Source organism: Rhea pennata, chromosome 1 (assembly GCF_028389875.1).
Source record: "Rhea pennata isolate bPtePen1 chromosome 1, bPtePen1.pri, whole genome shotgun sequence".
Classification (NCBI taxonomy): domain Eukaryota; kingdom Metazoa; phylum Chordata; class Aves; order Rheiformes; family Rheidae; genus Rhea; species Rhea pennata.
The window spans coordinates 93,239,140-93,266,878 of NC_084663.1; the positions used below are offsets into that span (position 1 = coordinate 93,239,140).

At 48.7% G+C, this 27,739-nt stretch overlaps 1 protein-coding gene across 5 annotated transcripts in view; it reads right to left on the reverse strand.

Annotated features, from left to right (window-relative positions):
* The window catches only part of BOC (BOC cell adhesion associated, oncogene regulated), a 58,431-nt gene that overhangs the window by 19,122 nt on the left and 11,570 nt on the right, over nucleotides 1-27,739 (reverse strand). For 2 of the 5 annotated variants that reach the window (XM_062595490.1, XM_062595479.1), the window contains exons 1-3: nucleotides 21,591-21,671; nucleotides 6,031-6,204; nucleotides 5,148-5,426 (exon numbers count right to left, since the gene is read on the reverse strand). In XM_062595490.1, the coding sequence (XP_062451474.1) occupies nucleotides 5,148-5,426; nucleotides 6,031-6,204; nucleotides 21,591-21,648 (511 nt within the window). In that variant the 5' untranslated portion in view covers nucleotides 21,649-21,671. Of the gene's footprint in view, nucleotides 1-5,147; nucleotides 5,427-6,030; nucleotides 6,205-11,682; nucleotides 11,693-17,801; nucleotides 17,822-21,590; nucleotides 21,672-27,739 lie in introns of those variants that run through there. The other 3 variants (XM_062595510.1, XM_062595519.1, XM_062595500.1) reach the window with 3 other exon arrangements.

Here is a 27,739-nt window from a genome sequence, read left to right on the forward strand (position 1 = left end):
CCCCCCCCCCCCGCCTTTTTTCTTTTTCTTTTTAAAGAGGGTGCGACCGAAGGCCGCTGCCCGTGTCCATCTGCGCTGTGCTCGCAGGCATGATCCCGCGAGCAGGAGCGCGAGGAGGGTCAGGCCCGCGGCTAGCCGAGCCGCTGTCGTCGGGGAGCAAAACCAGCTGAACACCAGGGCCCCGGGCCAAGCAACAAGGCAGGCTAGACAGATCAGATTAAACGAACGGGAGGCCATAAATAACTTTTACAAAAAGCGTAATAGTAAATAAAAGCAGGCCCCTCAAGGTGAAAGTCTTCCCTGTTGCCTTCACTTCAAGGGTAGAGAAAGGTCAGGGAGGGAAGGCAGAGCCCCGGAGAGCAGCCAGGACGGAGGGTCCCCCAGCCCAAACGGCGAGGGGGGCAGCTTTCCCTGCTAACCCCCCATCCCATTTGGCTATCGGAGCAGCCTGGGGCTACAGCTCTCGCCTGGGCCGAGCTGCACCGCGACTGCTGCTCCGTTCACTCCGTCCGGAGAACCGCCGGCGGAGCCACCGTCTCGCCAGGTCCCCACGGCATTTCGCTCCCGCCTCGCTCCCCCGGCCCCAGGCCACCTCCCAACCTCGCCGCCACATCTCCGCCGGCTCTCTCCTCTGCGGGCCGGCTCAGGAAATACCACCTGTGTTTTTCCTCGCTCCCCTCCTCGCTTCACCTCTGCCCCCGGAGCCGGGGCTCTTGGGAAGCTGGCTGGGTGAGCAAATGCTTTTCCAACGTGCAGCTGAAATCCTCCCTCCCGCCCTGCTGCCGGTGCACGCACCAGGGGAGTAATCAGGAGAGAGGCCCCGGCAGGAGGAAAATGAAAGGGGCTGGCTGCCAAAAGCAGCTGCAAATTCCTGCGGGATCCCGAGCGCAGCTCAGCACGGGGTCACGGCTAAATGGCACCAGGCGGGAATGCCCAGCTTTGCCCCCGGGACTGCCTCCAGGAAACCCAGCGCAGAAACTCCTCGCCGGGCACTGCAGCTGATCCTTCGATTGGCATCAAGCGTTGCCTTGGCCTGCGTAGGTCTAACCTGAAGTCACTGGGAACGGCTCCAGCTCGTGTCCGTGCTGTTTGGCCCCAGGATAGCAGGGGATTGCACAGGGATGGGCTGAAGCAGCTGGATGCCATTTACTTCCCCGCTTGTCTGAATTAATGTCACCTCTCTGCAGGTCAGGCTTGCTGTTGTGCAAAATGCACGGACGTTCAACGCGCAAGCCCAGTGCTGCGAGTCGCATGGCTTTAACCACTCCTGGCTGCCCGCTTCACAGCGGCAAAGCACTTTGGAGTTTTTTTTTTTTTTTTTTTTTGCTGAGAGCTGCTAAGCTGCCCCATTAGTCCCACCAGGGCTCTGAATACTCAAAGTCTTTTGCTGGTGCAGAACCAGCCCACATCAACACATTCGTATCCCTCATGAATTTATGTGCTCCCCTACGGCTCATAGGAGCCATACTTTTTTCAAACAGCACTTCCACTCGGTAAACGGGCTGGAGCAGAGCTTCTCATGTGATGGCAAATCTGCCACCCCACCCAGACGTAGGCAGAGAAAAATCCTCTCTCTTTCTTGTACTTCCCAGCCATATGAAGGCTTAGAAAAACTAGGATTACCAGCCACCGCTGCTCGGGATATTCAAGCTGGCCCAGCCTCCAGACCATCACTGCGGGGCCAAAGAACTGCCTCTGAGCAATGCAGCACCTACCCCACACAGCACGGCCAGCGGTGACATCCATGCTGATGTGCCACAGGCTGCCAGTATTGGGTTTTGCCATCGCTGGGCACCTGGCTAGCTCTAACTGGTCTCAAAATTGCTCAAGTAATGGCTGAAGTGCTGTGCCTTTAAGAAACCTTCCCCTTTCTGCAGATCTCTACTCCCTTGACCCTTCGGCTATGCAATAACTATTTCATCTCTGCTCGAGGAATGAACTGCTAGTTTCAACTAGCCCTCCAAGCCAAGGAGAGCAGAGATGGACTCAGAAATGTCAGCAGGTATCACTGTACCACAGGCATGAGAAGCAGGTATCTGTCCCAAGGCCATAGCTGTCGGTATGATAAAAGTGATTATCTGCTTGCTGATTGTCAGCAGAACATGAGGAGGCCACCAAGAAACGGTGCACACTGAGTCTGGGGTACGCTAGGGGGTTTCCCCCAAAGGAGGAGGAGAAAAAAAAGAAAAAAGAGTGAAAATAACATCTTGTGGCCAAATTTTAGACTATCTACTCTCTCCAAACCTAACAAGACAACTTTTCTAGTGATGTTGGCCCTCTTCTGAAAAACATCTTGAAAACACTTTGTTTCTCCTGCTTGCATCATTCACTCTCCAGTGTCACTTCCCACCCTCCACCTAAGACATTTTTGGATGGGGCTAAAACTTTCAGAGTTTTTTGTTTTTTTTTTTTTTCTTTTTTTTTCTTAATCCCTTTCAGTCTCTAAGGTGATCTGGAAGATCAATTGCTATGCCTATCTGCCAGGGGCTTCCCTCTTCCTCCTGAGAGGACTGTCTCACCAAACCACTTTGGAGCAAGGCTCTGCAGACAGGGTCTGGAGTTGGAGTGACAGTCCATAGCACATCTGCTACCACTGCTTTCACACTCAGTCCCAGTACAAATCAGTGCCTACTCTGTTATTTTAGACTTAGGCAAAGTCATTTCAGAAAGCAGCTGCCAGCTCACTAACATGAACCTGTTCTTTGATCAGCTCTCTCTGGCCACACAAAAAGAGATTTCTTTCCTACACTTTCAGTCCCCCATCTTTCCAGGGCTTTCCTCTCTCACTCAACTCATCAGCTGCCAAGCTGCCTTCCCCACCAAGGGCTCTCTCTTGCCCAAGACTGCCAAAATCTGTGTGGGACACAGCTGCTGCCATCCCCACCTCCCCTACAAAGACCATGGATCCACACAGGGCAGCGGGGGAGCTCTGTGATGGATTAGTTGCTCATTCACCTAACCTCCAGTCTCAGTTTGGTGAGCTCCACTGAAGGGTGCTTGTGGCTTCCCCTTACCAGTAGTGCCTTTGCCATGGCAGATGTTGTACCAAGGGGCAAGTCCCCCTCATTTACATCCCCAGCCCCAGTTGTAATTCAGTGGCTGAAGACACTTGGCTCCTGGAGAGGGCTTAGGTCTGTAAAGGTGCAAATAATCACAGGGCAGGTCAGTTCTAACAGGACCTGCTCAGCACCACTGTTCATCTCATCTTCTCCTGGCCTGTGTGGACTGGAAGAAAGGACAGGCTTAAATCAACAAAGTGCCATGCTGCAGGGCAGTGCTGGACTTGATTATAGCTTTGATTTGCCCTGAGAGACATGGTAGAACCTCCTGTTCTAGGACTTGTCTCCCCTCTGCCACTGACTCTAGACCAGAGAAGACAGACAGGCCAAGCAGTAGTGCTCAGTCCTAGGAGACAAAACTGCGGGGCAGGAAGGAGTATGTGTGTGCATTGGGGGGGGGGGGGGGCAGATTTCACTCTAAGAATGAAATGATCAGGCTGAGGAGCACACCCTGCTCTCCTAAATGCAAACCATGCCCTTGGTAATCCCATCCACCTCTCCCCTCCTCTCCTTCCCTCTATCAGGCCACCAGCGCACACAGCCCCCTTTCTGCTCTGGAATGTGTTCTCCGAAACTTAATCTCAGTGCAGAGCTCAGGCCAAATTCCCCGACGGATTCAGCTGGGTGACAACCCCCTCCCGCCCTGCACTGGAGCTCAGCAACTCTCCCTCGCTTTCCCTCTCCTCCTCCTACCCAGCCCGGCCTAAACATTTCACTTCTGATTAATGTATCAGTGACAAGCCAATAGCTCTTGGCTTTAAAGCAAAGCCAGCTCCTGCTTTGCACAAACATCTTCACTCCTTCACTTTCTTAAGGCTTAGCCCCAAACTGCCCCTTTCCAGGAAGACAGAGGCCTCCCCAAGCCAGAAGACGGGGCCAGTAGACAGCGCTGTCACTGCCGGGGGGTAGCAGTCTCCTTTGCGTGAACTTGCTGTGTCAGAAATTGCACAGGTCTCAGAGAGGATTAGACTCTCTGCCGCCAAAGAAGGGTGATTCATACAGTGCCTCCCCTTCTCCTGGCAGGCGTGGGTTGCCCTTTCTCAGATGCGTCCAAATACAGCACTTTCTCCAATTTGAGCATAACATCTGGCCAAAATCAGACCCCTGTAAGAGAAGTTCACCACGCTAAGACACTCCTGACTATGCACACACATCTCCTTGGTCTGTTGCCAACACGAGAGAGCAGCAGTGAGGAGGACATAAGCTCAGAGAGAGCAGCAAAATCCCATGCTCAGAGTTGTGGCTCAGAAGCAAGGTGGCTCCTTGCTACCATGCCATTGCAACCTAGTATGAAGAGGACAAACCTCCAGGAAAGGAGATCCTGCCCCACTGGGATCCCAGTGGTTGTAGCAAATACAGTGTCCTGCCCCTAAAAGAATAAAATCACATTACAAGTGCTTCTAGATACTGTGCTGTTCTGTCCCTGTGTCCTGCCAACTGCTGCTCTTGCCTTATCAAACCAGAAGCATGCAGGCCTTTGCCTTCATTGGCCTCATGTATTCAAGGCCCTCCTTAAGCAAGACATCAGCTCCCTCATCTCTCCCTTTCCCCAGCAAGGAACAACCCTAATATGAATTCAGAGCAGCACAGAAACAGCAGGTCCCACCACAGCATGAGCAGGGCAAGGCACTCGCGCTTTCTGTGGGACAGGCAGGCAGCAAAAGGTAGTAGATATTGACCGCTGGCTCGCAACAGCCCCACAGCCCAGGCAGTACTTTGTTGATCAGCACCAGCAGGTATTTTTTGGTAACCTCAGTTAAGAACTCAGCAACTAGAAGAGGCAACATAAGGTCAGGGAACCGAATGCGCACGCACAAAATTCATAGCTGACATTGTTTCTGCTCTTTGTGAGCCTGCGTAAACTCACTGCAGGACAGGTCTGTAGCCTGTCATGCAGAAGAACTTCTTGGGTCATGGCCAGACTACAACACAACAGTCAGTCTGCAGTTGAAAATGCTATAAAATGGCCTATGCCAAGGGAGCACTCCCCTGACACCAGTGGGAACAAGTGAGCTCGGACGACCCTCTTAAGATGCATGAGTGAAGGCCAAGCAACACAGGGGATGGCAGAAGACTGAAACTACTCACTAGCTAATGTTACCACTGCAGGAACACTGGCAATGACTCCTTCAGGCACACGAGCGATGCACTGGTAGCGCCCCACGGTGTGGTTGTTGAGGGCTGTGATGAGGAGTTTCCCTCGTTCAATGTGGATACCCAGCACGTTGTCTGATCCAACCAGCTCTTTCCCGTTCAGTCTCCAGGTAAGGTTCACCCTGGGGGGGTCCACCACACACCCTAGGCTGACCGAGCCTCCCAGCTTTTGGACAATGGAGGCAGGCTGGACAGTGACCTGCAGAGATTCACCTGCACAGAGGGAAAGAAAAGGAAATAAGAAAAGATGGAAAAATAACTCTAGTGCTGGTATGCTTTGGATTCCCCACAGCCTATGGTTGTGCTGCATAGTCTCCTTTGCCCCCTACATCCACCCTAGTGCTTGGAGATGCACATCAGCCCTATTCTTCTTTAGCACTACCATGCTGAGACGTCCAGCTCCAACTGTAACCCCTTCTCTCAGGGAGCATTTGAACCCAGATCTTTGGTCAAAGCTATTGATGAAGGAATGGAGAGAGAAATGAACCTGTGCGTGAGGCATAGCTACGGTACTCAGCCCGAAGGGAGCAGCATGGTGAGGACGCTGGGTGAGCAGAGCTGGGGGGAACATTGCCTGCTCAAGTAGGGATTTCACTATTGGGGATTTCCTCTTGCCCCTAGGGGAAGTGAGGCAGCAGGATTTACTGCACCACCTCCAGAATGGGATTGGACATTGCAGGATGTCCCTTAGGGAAATGGGAGAAATCAAGCCTTTTGAGAGAGAAGGGGGATCTGCTATCTCGAGTTTAATAGCCTTTATTTGCCTCAAGCAAAACATAAAGCAAAATCGAATAGTTGAGTAAGGAAAGAAACTCACTTAGTTTGGCAAAGCAGCTAGCAACTGCGAGAATCAGGCAAGGGATGGGGGACATTGGTCTCTTCCTTCCGCATGTCATTGCCATCCCATACAGCATGTCTTGGAGCAGAGGCACCCAGGGAAGGGTCCCATAAGCTGCCTCAGAGGATGCAGCGGAGGTGTGGCAGTAGCTTCCTGTGGATGACAAGAGAGACGATGGCATGAGATCCTCAGACTCCCTGTGCTTTCCCCTGGCTTCTCTAACAATATCCATCAAACTTCCAGGGATTCACCAAGTCTGTGGCCTGAGCAGGCTTCAGATGCTGATACAAGCACTTCCCCTCCCTGGCCTCTGGAGGCCTTTCCCTGGTCGTTTTTCTCCCAAGACATCATATCCACAGCTCTCAGCATAAATTTACATGTTTATGCATGTACACACACACGCACGCACACATATTCCCTATCATCATTTCAGATTCAGCAAAGTAAATGCTTGTACTGTGCCAGCAATCTATATCACGCAATTTTCAGGAGCAAAACACAAACATTTCCAACAAAATGCTACTGGAGATATTCGCTAAATGTTGCTGCCACTTCTTGGTTGTGTCTGCAGAATATACTCTAGCTTAAATGCCCCCCCCCCAAAGAAAAGTAGATGCAAGTGCAGTCCTAACCTAGAAAACGGAGTTGATCCCACACTTCTGTTCCTGAGACTTTGACCACGTCACTATTGAGCATACCCATGTGCCAGTCCAGACAGGACTCTTATGTGAGCTAAAAGTTTCTCTACAAGGAACTATTCTGAAGTAGAAGACATACCTTTCCAGGAGAAGAGGAATGACCAGTTCCAAATTCATTTAAATTCAATGCCCTGGGCTAAAGGTGGATTAAGCTAATTTGGCTTAACATACTTTACCTTTAATCTAAATAAAGGGATCCAGTGTATGAAAGAATTCATATTAATTATTCTGCCCAAAATGCACAGCCTATTTTGATTTGACCTTCCCTGTCTGGACAAATCATTACATTCACATTTGAAAGCATCAATAATCTTCAAAAATCTTGAAGCCCAAGACCACGTGTCACAACCCAGATTGCTGTGAAGAGCTCCACACCGCAGCAGCTGTTTTGGAGAAACTGTCATGAATGAACCCTAAACCAGACAAGCCAGGTAGGGGGGATTAAAAATCTAAGCGGCTACAGCCAGAAGTGACCATCCAATATGCCTTCGATGTCAGAGGGGATTCACCTTCAAGCAAGGCTGAAGGGCTGAGAGCAAGAAGAGGTATACCCCTACAGAAATCATAATACAGCTACAGTATTCTCAGCTCCTTCCAGGAGCAGCCCTAAGAAGACGACCTGCATGTCTAAAGGTGTTTCAGAATTGTTCCTATGGCACGTCCACATTGGCACTAGAAGAATTCGAAGACCAAATCCACCACAGTAGCCAACTCACACAGCAGTTGTTTTTCCTGCTCCCCCTACAGATACACAGTCAGCTCATTAACTGCTGATCATCATCCTCATCATAATCATTATCCTCAAGAGCATCTGGATCCTGCAGAGCAGCATTACCTGCTTTAGCCATCACTGGTTTGAGCATGTCCTTTCCATATCCATCTCAGTTAGAAAGGTGAGACAAATCTCTTCAGACAAAACCTCTAAAAGAGGGATTCCTGAAGTAAAAACTGCCACAGACTCCATGTGAGATGCTTGGTGAGTCTTTCAAGGGAAGGCTGACCTACTACTAGCAAGGAATGACAGCACTTGTGCAAATCTAACTGGCTGCTCTCAAACGACTTCACCTGAGCACTGGTGACAGTAAAGGTCCAAGAGCACAGCACTCGTGGCAATGTCTGTGACTGGCTGTGCTGAGCTCCAAATGACTACAGCAGGAATTAAGAAAGCTAGTTTGCGTACATCTCTGCAAACTCTGCACATTTGACAGTGTCACAAGCTGCCCCCTTGCCCCTCTGTGTGCAGAGAACTGGTTAGGAGTCAAGTCATGGAGGAGACATTCATTTGAAGTTGAGAGGAGGTGGGAAAAAGAAAAACCCACCCATTTTGAGTTGGAATTTCAAACGGAAGAGATGCCAAATAAACTAATCTGCAGCTGGAGCTTTGCAAATACCACAAAGAACATCTTTACATGGTATTTTGAAGGCTGGTGTGAGCTCACTCTGCCTGCCTTTCCAGCGGGCTAGATGCAAGCCAGCTCTTTCCCAGAAGTCATGTAGCAATGGTTAGTGTGGCTGTAAGCCTCAGCTAATAAGCCTTAGTGAGAAGCAGGGTAAATTAGGTCATGCCTGATTTGGCCAGGAGCATGGAAGTGCCCCCTACCTTCAGGCATCAGGCTTATGTATACCACGAAGACATCCAGAAAGACTACATAAACTTATATTTTTACCTACACAGCCTGTTACACATGGAAGTCCTCTGTTGGTAACCACCAGCGCCAAAATGACAGTAAGTGATTTCCCTTCCATGCTCTTCATCATTCCCGGTATCACTCTTCTTCTCAGATGAGGGAAAAAAGACTCAACAATTCGCCTTCGAAGAGTTTTCCCCACCAACCAACACATACAGTAGGACTAGATCCTTTAACTATTAGCTTGGAGAGCATCTGTGTTACTAAAGTTCATTTCCCTGCGTAAGACAATTACCAAAGCAGCCCACCTCACACTGCAGCCGTCTCTGGCAAACCACCACTGAACACAGCAGCAAAAGTGCCCGATCTCTATCCATGCCAGAACATACACTATCACCACCACTGATGCACTACTAATTACATTAATCTACAAAAGACTTCAAGTTAGTTTAGGCTTAAAATATGAGCCTTGTTTGCACTTTACTCCATAAGGTGTCCTGGGGATAAAAAGTCTTCCACTAAACTAGAAGAAGAATCTTTTTAGGGTAGGATATAATTCTTGCTTCCCAGTGCTGGAAGGCTACAGAGTAAAGCTGACTCATTTGCCCTATCAGGATGGGTTTGGCAGAAGAATGGAAAAGTGTTGGACAGAGAAGAGAGTTCTTTCTTGGAGCCCATGCTGGGGGAAGGGGTAGGTGAAAAAGTTCCCAACCAGACCTCCCTGCAGTTCTCCACAGTGCAGAACCTCTGGCCAGGAGGGCAGAGGAGCAAAAATGTGTAACAGACCCTTCATGAGCTAGGACCACCCAGGCACATCGATGCAATGACTAAACTGGCTGTCCTCAGTCCTGTAAAAAGATGAAGGGCAATAGGTGGGGAAGAAAAAAAAAAGAAAAAAAAAGAGATCAAAAAATTTGGCCAATGCACTAGGCAGATTAAACAGTATTGAATACAGACTGAGGAGAGAAGGTGTGTTACAGCAAGTGTATGGTACCTCCCCAAACCTCTAGGCAGAATATGAGCTCTAAATAGGGACATGTGGTCATTTCTTTCACAGCTGAGTGAAGTACAAAAAGTAAATGACTAGCATAAAAATAATGAGGAAAATGAATGAAAACATCAATTCCAAAAGAACTACTAGGATCCGGGGCCAGATTTAGAAATTCTCAGCTTCCACAATTGAAGCCAGATTTTCAAAAGCATTCAGTTCTTGACATGCTGAGCTCTTCTGAATAGGCAACCAACTTATTCCGATGCCTAAATGGGAACTGACCTCTTTTGAAAATGTTGCCCTTAAGCAGTCTGCAAGTAGTGCAAAGCAAGGAACTTTATTAATCAAGCAGATTTTGATCTGCCCAAGGTCCTTGTAAGCAGCCCCAGAGCTGACGGCAGCGGGAAAGGCAGCAGAGGTGTGGAGCGGAGGGCTCCCCAGGCGCCCCCAGAGCGAGTGCTGCTGGGCAGGGAGCCGTGCCCTGCACCAGGAGCCTGCTCTGCTGCCTCTTCTCCTCAAGGTAGGTCCTCGAAGAAATATCCCTGGTTGCTGACAGTCCTTTTTCCTCCTGCCACTGAGAGAGTGAGTCTCAAAGCTCACACTTCAGTGCTATTCTGGAAAAGAAAGCGTTAAGGTCACCTGAAGAGCTTCAGCAGGGGAAGAAAAAGTTATTTATTTGTTTTTGCTTAATTCTTTCCTGATGGGTTAAAATAATTTCCTATCAGTGGAATGAGGGCTCTAAGTCCCTTACAGACAGCCCAGTAACTCAAAGGAGAGGTCATTATGAGAATAAAATTAATGAGAGCTTCATCAGATAGAGTGGGTGTAAAATCTGTCAGCTCGGTTTCCTGCTGCACACGTGCACCCGGCACAGTGTTACAGAGACGGAGAGGACGGCAAAGGGAGAGGAGCAAGAAAAACCATTTAGCAAAGGGGATGAAGGTATGAAAAGGGCAGAAAGGAGTGTGTGCGTGGTGGAGGGAGATAAAGCTGGACAGCAAAAGGCGTTCTGAATTAAACAGACGCAGCACGAGAGGTGTCTGCTGATTAGAGACTGAAGGTTTTACTGAGGAAATGCTGCCCACAGCCCCAGGCCCCCTCCTGCTTAACAAGGGCTGGCCATAGAGCCGGCTGTGATTTACGGGGCTCCCAAATAGAAACCAGCCTCTGCCCTGCTCCCGGGCTGCGGCGCAGGGACGGATGCAGGGCGCAGGGAAAAGCAAAGGCAGCCTGGGATGGGAAAGCACCAAGATCCCCCTGAACTCCGAGCGGAAAGCGCAAGGGCAGCACCAAGCATTGCCACGCACTAGGACGAGCGGAGGGAGGGATGCCTGCGCGCTCGCCCTGCGCTGCAGCGGCGCCGGGACAACCCCGGTCCAGCAGAGCCTGCAGGTGACAGGCACCTTTTCCATTTCATATCTTGGCATTTCTTGGCTTTTAGCTACTCAAACTGACTCACAGAAGAGGACTTGAGCTGTCTTCAAGGTGGATCACAGGTTGCAGGGCTAAGTTGACCTTTATAAAAAACACAGACACAAAAACAAACAACCCCCCTCCCCCCCAAAAAAAAAACCACACTCTCAAGCTGAAAAACACTGTCAAGGTGATGCAGCCCAGCAGGTCAGCTGCAACATCCTTGCACGACTTCTTGGCACGGATGGCATCTGCAAACTGCAGAAGCAAACTGCTACTCCAAAAACCCATCAAACAGCGACATACGAGAGGCTAAAGAGAGGCTAACCTCAACCCACCGCCACCCCATTTTCTAATTTCAGAATTTCACACCATTAGCTACATTTGCTCTTTCTGGCAGGGTCTGGCAAATGAGGGGTCTGGAGCAGGACAGACGCTCCCTCTCCCCCATGAAAGCACGGGGACGAGGACATCCTCGCTGCCCAGGGAGAGCCAGCAGCCTGAGCAGAAAGGGGTCGGTGTCGGGACGGGGCAGAGAGAGGCAGCATCCAACACTGCCCTGATGTATTTAAAGTTGAGGACGGATTGCATTGTACATGCAAACAGGGATAAAAGCTTGCCTGGTTTCCTCCTTAAAACTGACAGCTCGTGACTAGGCAGTGCTTTAGCTAGAGCGAAGGTGGCCCTTGATTAACATGGTGTGAGGAGCTTCCTTCCAACTTTTTTTTTTTTTCAGTGATTAGGCCAAAAAAAAGCTTTTTTTTTTTTTTTTTTTTTTTTTTTAAGAATAAGCTCAAAAGGTCCAGGCAGAGGACTCCACAGAGAAGCCACAACAGAGGAATCTCTAGGTAAATTCACGCTGGAGACCGGGAGGGATAAAATATCTGGGCTCAAAACTCACCCAGGGCCTCGCTGCTGTACCAGAGAGCGTGTTTGCCCTGCGAGCTAGGGGATCAGTCCGCGGCACCCGCGAGGGTGGCGCTGCCCCGGGGCCCTGCGGGCTCCCTGCGCCTCCGGAGACCTCTCCTGCCTCCTCGCGGGGTGACCGACTGGGAGAGGGCTCGTGCACTGGAGCCGAATTCGCCGGGTTATTTCTCTGCCCTGAAGACAGCGCCGGCCCTTGAAAAGACAAAACTCCTTGGCTAAAGCATGGGGGGGGGGAGAGAAAGCAAGCCCACATCCTTTCTTCAATATAGTGCTTCCCCCATGCCCTAGACACTTAATTTCCCTCCTCCCCCCCTTCCCCCCTCCACCACCACCACCATTCTGAGTAAATTCAATTTGACAACCCTGCTAATTGGATAAATGCTGCTCCCCGCGCTCCTTCAGGGCCGCTGGCTTTTCTTTTCTCGTTTTTGGAGGGCGATTGTGGCTGTTCTTTAACACGAATTCCATCTGCTTTATTTCTCCCCTGCCCATTCAAGACCCCTCCTGAATATGGATGAGGGCTGCAGCCCCCACCACCACCTCCACCTCCGCCTCCCCCTCGCTGCATCCTCGCCTCCTTCCCCGTCCCTTTCTCCTTCCCCTCCCTGCCTCCCTCCTCCTCCTCCTCCTCCCTGCCTTCTCCCATTGCCGGGGACAATAACCCCCCTCTTCCAAAACACCCCCCCTCCATCTCCCACCCCCTCCGCCCTTTTCCCTTTAGATAAACACAGGCAGTGTCAAGTGTGAGGGGAAGGGGGGAAGGGGGGCGACTGCCAGTCAAGCCCCAGGCCCTCAATGCGGCCTGGAGGCCTACCCTAATCTGCTGCATGCTTGCCATATGGGAGCTGTGTTGCCCTGGGAAACACTAACAGGCAGAACGGAGCTTAATAGAGTCCATATTCATTGTAATGCAGTGAAATGGCTCGAGGGACTATTGCCCCTTGGGTCTGTTTTCATTCTTCTGGTCCCCCTCTTTCTTTTCTCTCTTTCTCTCTTTTTTTTCCCCTCCCTCCTTCCCCCCCTTCTTCTTTTTTTTTTTTTTTTTTTTTTTCCCTTCCTTTCAAAAGGACGAGGTCCCTGGAGAGCTCTAATCTGGAGAGGCCGGGGGGCTCCGGGAAGGGACACCACGGGGGTAGGAGCGGGAAGGGGGCAGGGAAAAGGCGAGGTGGTTAAGGAGGCGAAGGAGAGGTGGAGGGCGAGAGGAAAGCAGCCACTAATAAGCATGCAGCAGGCCAGCTGTCAAGATGCTCCCAGCGCTGCGTGGGGCGCAGAGCGCCAGCCAGCGCTGGCACCGCGGCCGCCAGCGGGCTCCTTCCAGGGACGCGCTCGCCTCCCTCCCCCTGAGCGCCTCTGTCCTCATCTGCTAAACACGGCACACGGGACAAAAAGGGCGCAGATGGAGCGTGCTGCGCAGCCTCTTCAGAAACAAAGTGCACCTCGGAAACAGATGTTGTTGCTGCAACAAGCCCGGAGCTCCTGGCTTCTCCCTGGCTCCTTCCCCAAACGGCACGATGGGGGAAGGCAGCCGAAGGCAGCCCTGTAGCAGTCGCTAGAGCTGCCCCTGGGGCCAGGGCAGGACACTTCGCTGGTTGAGACCCTTATCCGAGATTCAAGCCAACTTCAATCCCAACCTGGGAGAGCAACCGTAGATCAACTTTTCCCCTGCATGCCCTGTCCTTTTCTTCCTTGACCCATTTGAAGATTCTTCAACCTTTCAGCGAACATCCTAATTTAAAAAGCTGGAAATGCCCCCAGAGAGTGAACATCTCCAGCATTTACAGAAGCAAGTGTCAGGGAATCAGTAAACCTTGCTGAATTCCTAGTTCTGAGACACTCTGAGATCCCAAGCAAGTGCACACAGGTTCGTAGCTCAACCTACCCTGCTCACCAAAGCTGGTTTTGGGAGAGTGGTCAGCATCACCTCGTAAAACCGTGATGTAGCCACATGCTTGTAATCACTTATCTACTCCGAAGAGTTTCCAGTTTGCCTCATGCTCATGGCACAGCCAGAAGGTCTGACATACCTGGGCTTTGCAACGGGACAGCATCACATCTTTGTGATGAGAAACACCGCAGAGAATGAAGCACAAAAAGGGTCACCCATCAACACAGATGTGATGTGTAAAACATCTTCAATCTTAGATGCAGGTGATTTACGGCATTGCATTATTTGCCTATCAGCTCAAGCATCCCATCTCTTGCTATATAAAAACACTACCCACTTTATCATTCATATTTCAGTTAAACCTAGAGATCATGTCAATGCAGTCAGAGCTGCACAGATGCGCAGTGACAGATGCTGTAGAAAACAAAAACCAGCCCATGCCCTAGACAGTTTACACAACAAGCTAGGAAGACCAACATCAGTTGAAGATGTTTGATACAAAGGGTAACAACATTTACCTATTTATATCTTTTTCTGTTCAAACAGACGGAGCAAAGGAAGCAGTTCTTGCCTGCTCATGGCCGTTTGTATTTGCATTCCGCAGCTTCACTCCGAGGCAGTGTAAGAGATAGGCCTGCATTTCGTAGCTTTGCAGAGACTCCGGGTAGCACGAGACAGGCCAGTTAAGATGTCAAGATGACTTCAAGACTGCATAGGTTACACCAGAGGCAATTCCCTCTGCCACTCCCAGCCACTAACCTCAAGCCAGGAAGGTGTAATGGTAACATCAAACCTCCCTTTTGTTCCTCCCTCTCAGCCTTAGAAAAGGGGGATTAGCGAGAAATAAACAAGCCCTTAAAAAAAAAGGTAAGACCAAAAAAAAAAAAAAAAAAAAACACCCAATTAGTGTAACCTCAGGTCAAGAGGCCTGGAATAAAGTGCACCTGAGCAAGGCTCATTCACCCAGTTTAGGTTAATGGGCTAGCCAGGGTTGCATGAACTTGAAGGATGGGTGGCAAGAGCCCTCCAATGCTGCTGGTGCGCTGCTCAGCCCCCCACGAACCCAGGGCAGGCGTCAGGTTGTTCCCCTACCAGCTGCAGTAGAGGAGAGCCTGGCAGGGATGGGCACCTCCCACCAAGAGCCCTCATCAAGAGCAACCACACAGATATGCTTGTGGCTAGTTTACAGTCAGAGCACTGCTTTTTTTTTTCCATTCTCATCCTTTCCAAGCAAACAAAACACCCCCCCAAAACTTGAAGGCTGAGGCTTTAATTGCCTGCTGGGTTAGGGAGAGGTCAGAGAAGAGGCAGGCCCAGCACAAGGAGGGGAAATAATACAGGGCAAAAGCTCTATGAGGTACAAAAGGAAAATGGGAAATAAAAGTGGCAGAAAGGAAAAGCCAGGAAAATTAGAGATGAGGAGGCCAGCAGGTACAGAGAAATAGGGGAGCTGGGGATTTGTTTTATTTCCTTATGCTGCTTTTGTTCTTGACTGCTCCGGGGCAGATCTCTCGCTGTAACCAAGCAATGACAGGGCTCACCTGCAGCGTGGGAGCCCATGCGCCAGTCCTTGCTCTGCCTTTCCCAAAGCAGGGCCATGACCTGGGATTGCCACATCCCAAGCAAATCTCACTCTCTCCGTCCAGCACTGCTGTATCTCGTTCAAATGTCAGATACTCATCAGACAAGGCAAACCACTCCCGTTCTCACCAAAAGCTCCATCCTCGTCTACTGCAAAAGCTTAGCTGGCAGATGAACTTCCATAACATGCTCCGTTTCCAGTGAAACAGCATTTTTCCCTAGGAAGTGGGGTGGTGTGCACAGCTACCTGGCCCTCACCCTGTTGCGTGCGGGGAAGTCTCACGCTGCCCGGCCACAGCGCTCCACCATGCTGGCCAGGACAAGCGTTTTGTCACCGATGTGGCCGCAGCACTGTAAATCCCGCAGCCTGCGCTACCTAGTTATCACCCTGCAGCCTCTTGGTAGCTCAGCCACATGGAGCAATCAGCCCTGGGCTGCAGGTTTCTCTGGGAAGGAGGACTACAAATCACGATACAGGAGTGACGAGGCACTGCCCCGAAGAGGCTCATCCCCATTTTCCTGTCTCAGCCACATGACACGGGTCAGGCTTACAACAGGACAGACAAGAAATATCACAGTATCCATTCTACTATCTATGGGTAACATACTTCTCTTTGAGAGCAGAATTCATATAATATTAACCAGACCACAGAAGAGCAGTGTACCAGCTGAATAACCCTGGTTAATAAATGCACAAAACACTGCAGGATCACCTAGGTGAAAAAAGAGCACTACTGCCAGCTCCAAGCCAGTTACTTAAGCTCCTGAACACAAAGTAAAGGCAGAGCACTTACTGAGGCTTCTGGAAATCAGACCCTTTTTTCATATGTTTAAACACGGGCTACGGAACCGTCCTTTGAGATTCAACTTTAAAAAAAAATCTTTGTCTAGGAAGAACAGAAAACACTTGATCATGTCAAACTAGGAACAGTAATAGAGTGAGATAGAAGTTTGAAGAAGGAAAAAAAGTACACAAAACCAGAAAATCCCAGAGATTCTGCCAGTGACAAGCTATTAAGCTTTGTCTCAGTGGAGAAACTTTCCTTATGGAGTAGAGAGACTGCCCTTTTTTATTAAAAAAAAAAAAAAAAAAAAAAAAAAAAGCTTTTGAGGCCTCTTTCAACTCTTCTAGTGTTTATCTGGGGAGCAGAGGCATCTACAACAATTGCAGAGTTAATAGGAAATGACCACATTTATTATAAGTCAGTCCCACAGCAGATTATCTCCCAAAAATAAGGCATCTAGAAGCTCATAAAAGGGCTTGATCCTGCTGTCTCTAAAATCAACGTGATCTTTGCCATGACTTGAATGGGAGCAGGCCCAGAAATGGCATTAACAAGTGCAAGACTAGTTTAACATAGTTAAAAATCAAAATCCAGAAGAGCATACAAAAGAGACAGGACAAAGTACTCACCAGTAACATCAATACAAAGTTTAATCCCCAGATGGCTGGCTTTAGAGACATCCCCATCACCACCATAAAGAAAAACTGCCTTCCAGTTTGAACTCCTTTCAGCAGCAACTTGTTGCTGGGATGCAAATGAGCACAAGCCCATTTTTCTTTTTCTTTGAAGATCATATTTAAAAGATTTGTATTTTAAGTTTGGAATAAATGGAAGTTTTTTTTCTCTCCATAGCTGTCACTTAAATGCTTTTCACTAACAATAATCACTTTTGTTACGAGAGCAGGTCAAAAGCCTCTAGGACTCTCTGCTGGAACAAGTTTCCCCTGGAATACATGTCACTACAGGGAAGAAAAAAAAAAAAGGAGGGGTGAGGGGAGGAGAATGACACTGAAGACCAGCAAAATGAAGAGACAGAAATGACTGTCTGCAAAAGATGCTCTGGGTGGTACCAAATGCTAAGGTGCAGTGAGGGTACAGCCCTCCAAGACTCAGGGCTGAGTTTGGTCCATGACTACCTCAGAGCCACCCAGGCTTGAAGCAGCAGCAGCTCTGTGCCCAGCACTGCACTGGCACCTGGTTGGGCTGAGCTATGGGCCTTACCTGGTGTTGCAGTCAGCACCTGATGCTCTGCCCTGCACTGTGCTGCCCAGAGAACCCATAGCGAACCATCTGGAGGTGAAACACCACGAGATGTCTCTTATAGTAGTATCTCAGTGAAGCAGAGAGAACATCATGCTCCACGATAAAAAAAAAAAAAAAAAAAAAAAAGAGACAGAAAACACAGTGCAGTAACACCCTGGGCTTTACTCTCAAGCAGCCTGGGAAGCATGGTTTACCTGCTCGCACTCAAGCCAACAGCTACAAAATGCAGTTGCTTGCAAAAGTCAAGGACAGTGGCCATTCTCTTATCTGTCATTGCCACAACCAAGGTGACAGCAGCTACTTGGCAGGAGCACGCGCACGCAGACAAGACCCAGTTGCAAGCGCAGATTGCAGCCGATGATGCTATGGCCCTGCACAGGCTAGTTGTCGGCTCTCCTCCTTGCCCTTTCACACTTGTGTCTGTTTTGAGAGCCAGAGAGGGTGCGAACACGGCACCAGAGGCACCTCCCTGGGCTCTTCACACAATAAGCACCAGCAGCAGCTCCAGCTGCAGAGTTTGCTTTCCTTGACACACAGTTTACTTTCTCCATTCCTCTGCATCCCGCCCCTGCCACTTACCCCTCACTCCAAAAAGGCTCTCTCGAACAGGCTTAAGCTTTAAACAAATAAGAGTTTGGAAAGCAGTGGCCTGCTCCCTCTCTCCCCCTGCCTCCACCACAGAGCAATAGCGCAAGCGGAGCTGGCAAGCGCTGCACACGCATAGAAAACAAACATGTGGAGCAGAGCCAGCTGTGAAGTTGGATTTGGCATATGCTCTTTGCAAAAGGCATAAAAGTGCATAGGAGAAGGGAGAAGTAGAGAAGTGAGCAGAATGGGGTGAGCTGGGGATGCTGCTGCCTCTAGGGAGGAATATGACTGTATTAAAGAGCCCCAGCACACACACATGAGGGGCTGTACATACAGATACAGATCTTGTGCTCTGCATGGATGCAGAGGGATGAGACAGACCTAAAGCAACATTTCCCGAGCTATCTGGGAAGATGGGGAGCTCCCCCACTCCTTTCCTAGGGAGTTGAACTGTTGTTGCACACTCTTGTCCCCCTCCCCCCCCCAAGCAAAATTAGCATATTCTGATACAATATGTGGAAAATAAATACACTTTTACCTTCTCGTGTCTGCAACGCTGCCTCCTCATTCTGAAGCTTTCTTATTTCTCCTCCCTATGCACGCTATGCTCTGGGGTATATATGCCCTGGGAGGGGGGGGTACATGCCCCATAGTGCAGGAAATACTTACCCAACTTCCTATCCCCTCAACTGAGAATTACATATGTTGAGGGCATGTACTTACCCAAATCCTTTCCCCCCCACCCCACCCCACTCTCGATTGGCTATGAAAGGATAGCAGGCAAAATATTCCTTCTCTTGCACCCAAGCACACAGGGGAACGTCAGCATGTGTACTCCTCTGCTCTCACTGGTACAATCTAGCCAAGGGAATGGCATTCGCAGGCTTTAAGAGCGGAATTACTATGGCCTTACATCAACCCTGGATCCATGCAGGTTTTTCCTCCCTTTCTCTCCTCCCAGTCATCTCCATGCAAAACTAAACAGAAGCCCATGCAGTTTACCTGGTTTGGGGATAAAAATCCAGAAATTTACATTGTTTATATATGGTTTCCACCCAAAACCATAAACCAGCCCAGGCTATCTTGTAAGGTTCCTCAGCTGCGTTTGGAGGTGGTAGCAAAGTCAGCAGTGTCCTACCCGGTCTTAGGCTTTGTCCAAAACAGGCCAGCAGCTGGACAGATTAACAGTACAGGTTGACCACTCACACAATGTGAAGACACATTTTCTTCTACCTCCTTACCATCCATGAAACAGTAAGAGCTTTCCCTTCTCCAGACCCACCATGAAATGCTTGTGCCTCAGCATCACTCTAAACCACTACCAAAATGACAAGAGATAACATATAGATCATCCTTCCCGTGAACTGTATTATGGACACTTGATTGCAACTAGGAAATATAATTTACCTTGGAGGAGTCTTGCAGCTGCCCTCCCCCCCCTCCGCCCAATGGAATTTACTGGAGTGCCAAAAAAGTCATGGATCACCCAAGATAAGGTGATGCTTGAAACTAGCCAACCAAACTACTCTGGTCCCTTTACTTTTGGCAGCAAACTAAGCTTATCACAAGACAAGGAGGAGGCCCAGAATTATAATAATGAGGATTATGATTCCACATTTCTGGAATCACTTCTTTATCTGTTGGACAAAGCAAACTCCTGGCCGTAACTCAGCTTCCCAGGTTGCAAAAACAGGAAAAGCAAATCCCCACTCTGAACGAGCAGTAACCAGATGAACATGAGTCAGACTATTTCAGACTACCAGATGAAAAATGCTAGACAGGTATGCGGCCTTATTATTTATATTGCTTCCTGGTAGCCCCAGGATTTCTTGATTAGTAAAATACATATGTCAGCATCCTGGGCTTCCAGTTTCAGTAACTGAATCAAGCAGGAATGGGCACGCTGACTGCAACAAGTGTGTATGGGGGGGAGGGGAATAGAATTTACACGACACACAAAATACACTGATTAAAGGAGACAGCAACCAAGAGATTATTGCCAGCAGAGAGCAGGACAGCTCTGCGAGGTTTGTCAGACTAAACTCTCCATAATCACAGACTCCAGGGAAAGTGTTTATCAAGTAAACATTGAAACACTCAATTGCCAAGAACTAAGTAAATGGAGAAGAAGCAGCAACAGAGTCAATGTGGCACCATTTGCAAATGTCTCGTGGTCAGCTGTCAGAGCCCAGTTATGCCGGTTCGCAGGCACTAACAAAGCCACGGGTCTGAGCAACATTAGGAAGACTCAGAAGAAGCTTAGCTGAACAAGCAGTAATTCATGCCTTCAAAATACTTTTATCCAACACAAGATTTGTTTATACGTGGGTACAATGGAGATTTTCCTGCAGCATGTTCATACTAAACTGACCAACTTTGGCAAGTGAAATGGAGCTGAACTCCATCCAGGCTTAAGGGAGTCCTCCTTGATAATGACCGTCCTGGCCTTGATAATGCTCTGTCGTGGTAGTTACTGTGCTTACAAGGAACGAGAGACCCAGGCCAAACAAATCACAGATTTAAGGGCAGGTCCACTGATTCCAGCCGTAAAAGCAGGAGTGCTTGGTGGCACCCAGACTGACAGGACACAAGTCAGAGGCATCCGGAGACAGTGCTGCTGCAGCTTACCTTGAGCTGCACCCGACATAGCTATGGTGCTCCCTGGCCCAAGCTGGCAAGTCAATATCGTGCTGGGCCATGTGGATTTACCGGCTATGGGGAATGGTATAGTAGATGCTGTGAGGCTGCACAAAGGTCACAGCCACTCTACTTGCTTTATATTTAAGTTGGCAAGAGCCAGAGAGCAGAAGGAAAGGGAATCTTAAAAAGCAAAGGAACTTTCTCAGTCAATAGTCCCCACCATTGGAGCAAGGAAGGGAAACTGGTCTTCCAGCTCCCACACATGTACCTATCTTTTGGCCAGCACTTTCCATCTATGGTTCACAAGGCTGCTGAAAAGGGTGTGTGGATGACATAAGGGGTCCACCAAAAGTGACCAAAAAACCCCACAAGTTCAGACAGGCTGCTCAATCAGGCATGAACATGAAATTTCCAACAAGGTGCACTGAGCTCCATAGGAAAGTATTCAAGAACATACATTGTCACAAAATAAAGCTGAAATCCATTGTATGGGATCACAAACATGCACCTTTTGTCCACATGCTCCTATTCTCCCCTGCTTCATCCTGACAAGTGACACTGGTTATTTTCAATCTTTACATATCAGACTCCTCTTGGCTTACTAGACAGATATGTGCAAGACACAGGGCATGTTTTAAGGTGAGCATCAGATGTATCATTCCTCTTTCTGTCACTAGTCACCCTATGCACCTACAGTGGTGCTGTGGTAACCACCCCTCAGCATGTCTGGGATCAGCTGCACTTACTGGAAGAGGCTAAAATTTCACGTGCTGCAGCAGAAGCTGCTGGGCAGAGGAAGGCGTTTATGGTCTGCAGCCCGAGGTCACTGACACCTTCTTTGGAGCTGAAGGTTGTGTTTACGTTCAGGAGGTTTGTGGGGGGATTAGGAAAGCTGTTTTCTCTCTAACTGAACAAAAGGGATTGTGAGAGTTTGGAGGGCCAGAGAGGCTGCTGGTCCCTGCAAAGAGAGGGCTTCCAGGTTTAGTGGCAGTGAATAGCGACTCTGCCTGGGTTTATACAAAGGGATTTTATGCATTTTTGTATGCAGCACTAGTTCCCCCTAACATCTGGGCTCTGAGGGAGGTGGGGTGGCCTGTCTGGGAGAATCCCGTCCAGGTCAAAGAGGCTAGATCTCCATACCAACAAACAGTCCAGTATCAAGGATCACACTCTGGGGCCTTTTAATTGCGAAGGCCATGAGCTCCTCTGGAGTCCTGGTACAAGTGCTCCAAGTATTTAGAACCTGGAAAACAACTTAATAAAGAGATCCTGTTGCATTAATTTTCCCTTCTGTTCCCCTCTTGTATCCTCACCCTCAGTACAGCAGCCCTGGGGCAATTAAATCAGCAGCCTACACACTGTGCAATATTTATGGCCCAATGCAGTTGCCAGTATAGCAGAACATGCCTATGGTCCCCTCCTCCAGCCCCCGCAGCAACACGATTTTGCAGCCCAAGAGCTTCGCTGGGAACAGGAGGAGGCAGCACTCCTAGCATTCCCATCAGCTAGCCAAGCTGTCGGGCAGCAAGCTCACAGCAACCCCTGCCCCAAACCAGTGGGCGCTGGGGCTTGCTGCTGCCCCGGTCCCAGCAGCGCCCCCTTTCACCAGGCTCCCTTAGCAGGGGGTGCCCAAGGACAATGTGCTTCCCAAGTGTTTGACACATCAGGAGGCAAAAGTCTTCTCTGCCCCCTGATGGGGGACGGCCATAGCAAAGCTGAGCCCCATCCCAAATCACACCAGGTGTTTCTGCAGGGCAGGAAACAGAGCACAGCAGGCCCAACTCTCTGCAAGGAAAATGCTGACTTATTTTAAACAGCTGCCACACCGATTCTGGATCCTCACAGATAAACAGATGCAGATTTCTCATCCATTCACTATGGTCTCCACCAACAAGAGCCTCAGACAGTCATCAGTATTTCACCAGAATGGCAGGCTTTTGCTTGGGACCATTCAGGTCACTTGGGCCAAAAAACACAACTAAGATTTTCCCTGCATGACAGAAGGGGAATGACAAAGAGTTAAACTTGGGATAGCGTCAAAATGTTCTTTGCTTTCCGAAGCGAGACTATCTTTGGCAGTGTCTCCATCTGGGAAATGACATCCCTCCCTCCCCTCACTTCCCCCTCTTCTTCCCCCCTCCCTCTTGAGCTCAGAACAAAGCATTGCACTGCCCAACATGTTCCTCAACTGGTTTCATCTTGGTCCAAATGCTTGTTGTGTTTTAACTCCTGCCAAAAAGAAATGCATAAAAAATAATTTAAAAACAGGCATGTGTGGGGCAAGGGGAGAGGAAGCAGAGAGAGCAGAGGAAGTCATTAAAACTGAATCTTGATTAGCTACCAGTAGTGGAGAAAGGAAACAGTGGGGAGAGGAGAATTTTCTCTTGTGATATCTCATGTCATGTTGAAGCTAAGACCAACAGGCGAGAGACAAGTCAGCCTCCACACAATCCCCCATCTAGTGCTAAAACTAATTTGCTTGACCTTCTGGTCTATGATGTGCCACCCTATCATCATCATCATAAGAGACATCACCTTCCTCAAAACATTTTCCTATCACTCACTACATACATTTTTTAATCACTCTCATAGCCACAGCTCTCCTAGCTGGCAGAAAAACAGTGTGTCCGCCACTCTACACTGAGCCCCTGTCCCACTGAGCCAAGAACAGGCACAGCTACCTCTGCTGATCATTCCCAAAGTTGGAAAAAAAAGCAGGAATGAGCTTTCCCACAGAGCAAGGACAAGTGGAAGCCATTTAGAAGCAGCCCAATGTCCCTTCCAACTCCTCTCCCCCAACTCATTCTGTTAGTGCAAGGAAAAGCGACACATGGCATTGCATAGGTGCACCTAGCAGGAATGTAGTTACTGGCCCACCAGCTAGAGCGGCCTTCTCCCAGGTTCATTCAATGCAGGCGCTGCTCAGTGGCTGAACCCAGGTTCCTAGTGTTATCCCTCTTCACCATTCTCTTCCCAGGGCTGGAGAAGACCAAATGCTCTTACACACTTCTGCTATGCTAAAGGGCTGCACTTTGTGTTCCGGGGTGGGAGGCAATACTTGTCTCCTAATGCAGCACCTCTTTTTGCGTCAGTACCAAACCACACTCCGAGCCCTTGTCCACAGAGGGCTGGAGGATGCAGCACAGCTGTCCAGCTTGTGCAGTCATTGCTACCTCTGCTGCCAAACAGAAATGCTTGGCCATGGTAAAACCATAAGGCATTCTAGAGGAAACTCAGCCTGCAGGGGCTGTTGGTACACGGTCTATAGATAGGCTAGGTGGGCAAAATGAAAAGGCCCAGATTGGCTCTATCTCCCAAAAGAGATCTCTTCCCCTCGTCCCCCCCAAAGAAAAGAAAAGAAGAAAAAAAAAAAGAAAAAAAATCACAGTGGTTAAAAAAGCCCTTAAAAGCAAAACAGTAACCAGTTCAATCTGAGAGTCTGTCAGTGGTGAATCCATGGACACACAGAGGATGTTTTTGGTTCCCTCAGTACAAAGACCCTTGGTTTCCCTCCTCCTCATATTTCTCCATTGCTGGTGCCAGAGACAGTTCAAGGCTTTGCAACAGCACCCGTAAAACTAAGCATTGCTGTCCCGAAGGCAAACAACCAGCTCCAGGGGTTGCTCTCCCTTTGAGAGGCATGGGGAGCCCTGAAGAGAAGGGCAGGCCAAACCCGCTGCTCCTGGAAGACTGCAAAAGGGTCACCCCGGCAGCACTCCAGCAACTTGCTGCCCGCCAGCGGTTCCCTCCACGGTTTGGCTTTCCCAGACATGACTTCGGCTCACAGGCAGCAGGGCCATGTCATTTTGCTTCCCTGGGGTTTGCTTACACTACAGCTGGCACTCTGTGACATGTCAGATAGAGGGAGAGATTAACTCCTTCTTTAAGTATCTCACTACTGTTATAATTTTAAACACAGCTGGTTGAAAGTTTCTCAGTAAAGCCATAAATAAATAAATACTTAAAGGAAATTTCCTGTGATCTGAAAACTTCACCTACTGGTCTAGTCTTTATCAAATGAGGTTCTCTCTCTGGTATGCGTAAGCCCACTTGCTTTCACTTTCTCTCCTATAAGGATCAAATCCATGTAACCATTTTCTTTTCAAGATTTCATTGCCTGTGTTGTCTCACATCTTAACACCAAAGCCCCCTTTGACCCATGTGGTAACATTCTGGTCCTGCTCACTGACTTTTCATTTTTCTCTTAAGAGGCAATTCGTCTTCCCAAGATCCAAAGATCCAGACACTGAAAACTTCTCTCAAACCTGTCTGCAGAATATGTCTTTTCCTGCTTCTCAGGAGAGAGACAGAACACCTCAGCCAACTGCTACTCTGATATTTTTTCCCCTTCTTTTACAGCTCATGCCATGTCTCATTATCTCTCATTCCTCCATCATAGCCAACTTGCTTTAGAAAGTAATCAGCTTCTACAACTGTGGACAGTTTTCCAAAAATCACCATCTGTCACAGCATTCTGCATAAAATAATTATTACAACAACACCCAACATCTTCTATTAGCAGTCTGTTAAGGAAAGAAAACGGTCACCTATCGCTGAGTAAGTGTGACATGGGAGGCAGCACTTTTATTCTAGCCCTCTCTGTCTGCCAGTGGCAGACAAAATTTGTTTAGCACTGGCTGTAGAAGACTTCAGAGTTATATAAATAACAAATAATATCTTGGGTCAGCTGAGAAAGAGGCCCCCAAGTATGAAGCTCAGCCCACAGAGCAATGGAAGTGGTTGCCCCCAAAGGACACCCTTCTACAGTACTTCTCATTTACCCAGGATGGGGCCCATTCAAATTCCCTTCAACCTTGGAAAGGATGACTTGGAGCTCCCACCCTCTTCACTCAAATGCCAACCCACTCCTTCCGGCACAAAAGAGGAAATAAATTAATGACCAAATTGCTTCCACTATTTTTTCCAGGCTATTGTTATGTGACTGCATTTGGAAGTAAGGGAGCAAAAAAAATACATGACTGTGGTCAGTGTCTGTGCTAGATTAGGGGAAGGGGAAAAAAAGAACAAAACCCAACCCTTGACTTAAATGCTTAGTCACTTTTGGAGAAAACTCTATCCAGTGAAGGGACCAGGAAGACACTGTGACAAACCAAAAATCACTCACTAAGCATTTGGCCTTGAAGGGCTGATAACAGGAGAAGTAGACCAGAAGGGAATCAACCATTCATTTATTAAGGTTTATTGTTCAGCACAAGAAATCCTTAAGAATCCTAGCAATGATCTAAGCTAAGAAGTCTACTTCTCTCTCATAAAGGACTAAGATGCTTTTGTGCTGTTAACTGTTTTGTGGCTCCAGAACACCTTTCTAATGCAAGAGATGCCTCTGCTTGAGAGGTGCTAATAAGTTTTCACAGAAGAGATCTTCAGAGATCATTCTCTCTGAAGACTCACTCAACAGAAGACTGGGAGAACACAGAAAGCCTCTGGTATTAACTCAGTTGTTTACTAAGGGAAAAAAAATAGAGCTGAGTTTTCTTCTCCTCCTCCTACCCCCCCCCCCCAAATATCTTGCCCTTACATTACCTGCCCAGTAAAGGAAAATAAGGACTATTTTATTGACTTACTTTCTACAGAGAGTTCTTCATGACCTTACTATAAAGGTACTCTACAAAAGTATAACAGAAAGACACCCTCTGCTTCAAGGAATTTGTCTCTAATTGCTTGCAGAGACTATCAATGCTTTCTTGGAGAAGAAAAGCCTGGCTTTCCCATAGCACCAAATGCCTCCAGAAGAAACTTCGACTGTTTAGTGCAAAGTCACCAGTAGAACAGCTCAGTCAGTGCTTGCCTGAACAGCATTCTGATCTATAGATTATGTTAAACATTGTCACTTGTTGCATACAGACTACACATGCAGTATTAGAAGTGGAAGGGAACACTTTCTCCCCCCCCCCCCCCCCCATAGCAATGGGAACAAGTCTCCTACATAAAGGAAATCCAGTTTCAGAATTATCTATAAGGAAGTTACTGACCGTTTTCTAGTATGGAAAATACCATGAACTCTTTTAGGATTGGGAAAAAAAAAAAAAAACAAAAAACACAAAACTGCTCAGTTTTGAGGAAATGCTGTTTCATGGTTTTAAATCCAGTTCCACAGCTGGCACACTCTGCCATGCAATGGGTAAAGCAAACTGTTCTCAAAGGGTAACATCTACAATGTGCTTTGGGATTTAATATCTCTCATTAAAGAGATAAGCTATATAAACATAAACTGTAACAATGGGACAAAAAGCAGCTTCCAGAACTCCCTCTGCAAGCTTAACAGGGAAACAATGATAATTTCCCTCTACATTTCTTGCCAGCTGAAGTTTGTCTCTTTTCCCCTCATTTGCTTTGCTGACAATGAACAGCTGCTAGGAGCATCCTTCTTTGTGCAAGAGGAGGACAAATCCAGGGCAGCCTCTGGGCCTTTGTACCCCCATTAAAGCCTCTGGAGAGTCTCTGCTCCTGGCCACTAAAAGCCACAGAGAAACCTCTGCCAGTCATATCTATTGACTACAAAGGTGTTACATGGAAAATGAGTTTTGTTTTGCAGCCCTCATGTAAAGATAAGATAACCTTTGGAAACAGGAAGTGGGGAGCTTCTGGAAGAGGCAATTTTTTGAGGTCTGCCCCAGATGTGCCTATTTAAGGGTCTTTATTTTGGGTTCCTCCTCCTTAACTCTACCTTACTTATTACCAACTTTTATTTATGCGCTTATTTAGCATAAAGCTCTGGAAGCACAAAGCTTGCAGCTCCTAGGCAAATCTACCTCACTGTGGCTAACAACCAGCTGTGGGTTTTTGGCCTGTTGCCTAGTTGCCCCTTGCACACGCCATGACTGCGTCCACCCTCCCCACTGAGGCACTTCCCTGGGTGCCTAAGGGGAGACAGGTCAACACTAAAACCTCTGAGACTGCAAAATGCTGGGAGATTGGAAACATTGGCAGAGATCTGAAAAATGTTGTATTCGAACCCCAGAGCTCCAATCTGCCAGACTGGGGTGGGGTGGGGGGGAACAAGTGAAGGAGAGTCATGGATTTCCTGCTGGGATAGGCCTGTGTTTATCCAGAGCCACCTCTGGTGAGGCTGCAACCCTGCCTGCCATGGCAGGCAGTAGCTCTGCCTGGGCGAGGGCTCCTCAAACCTGCTCCGACACGCCTGCACCGCACACTCGCCCCCGAGGCGGCAAGGGCTGGGAGCACCTCTCCGGCAGCAGCAGGCTGGCACCTGGAGAGGCACCTCCAGTTGTTCCTTATCAGCCCTCCCGAAAACAAGTAAGGACAGG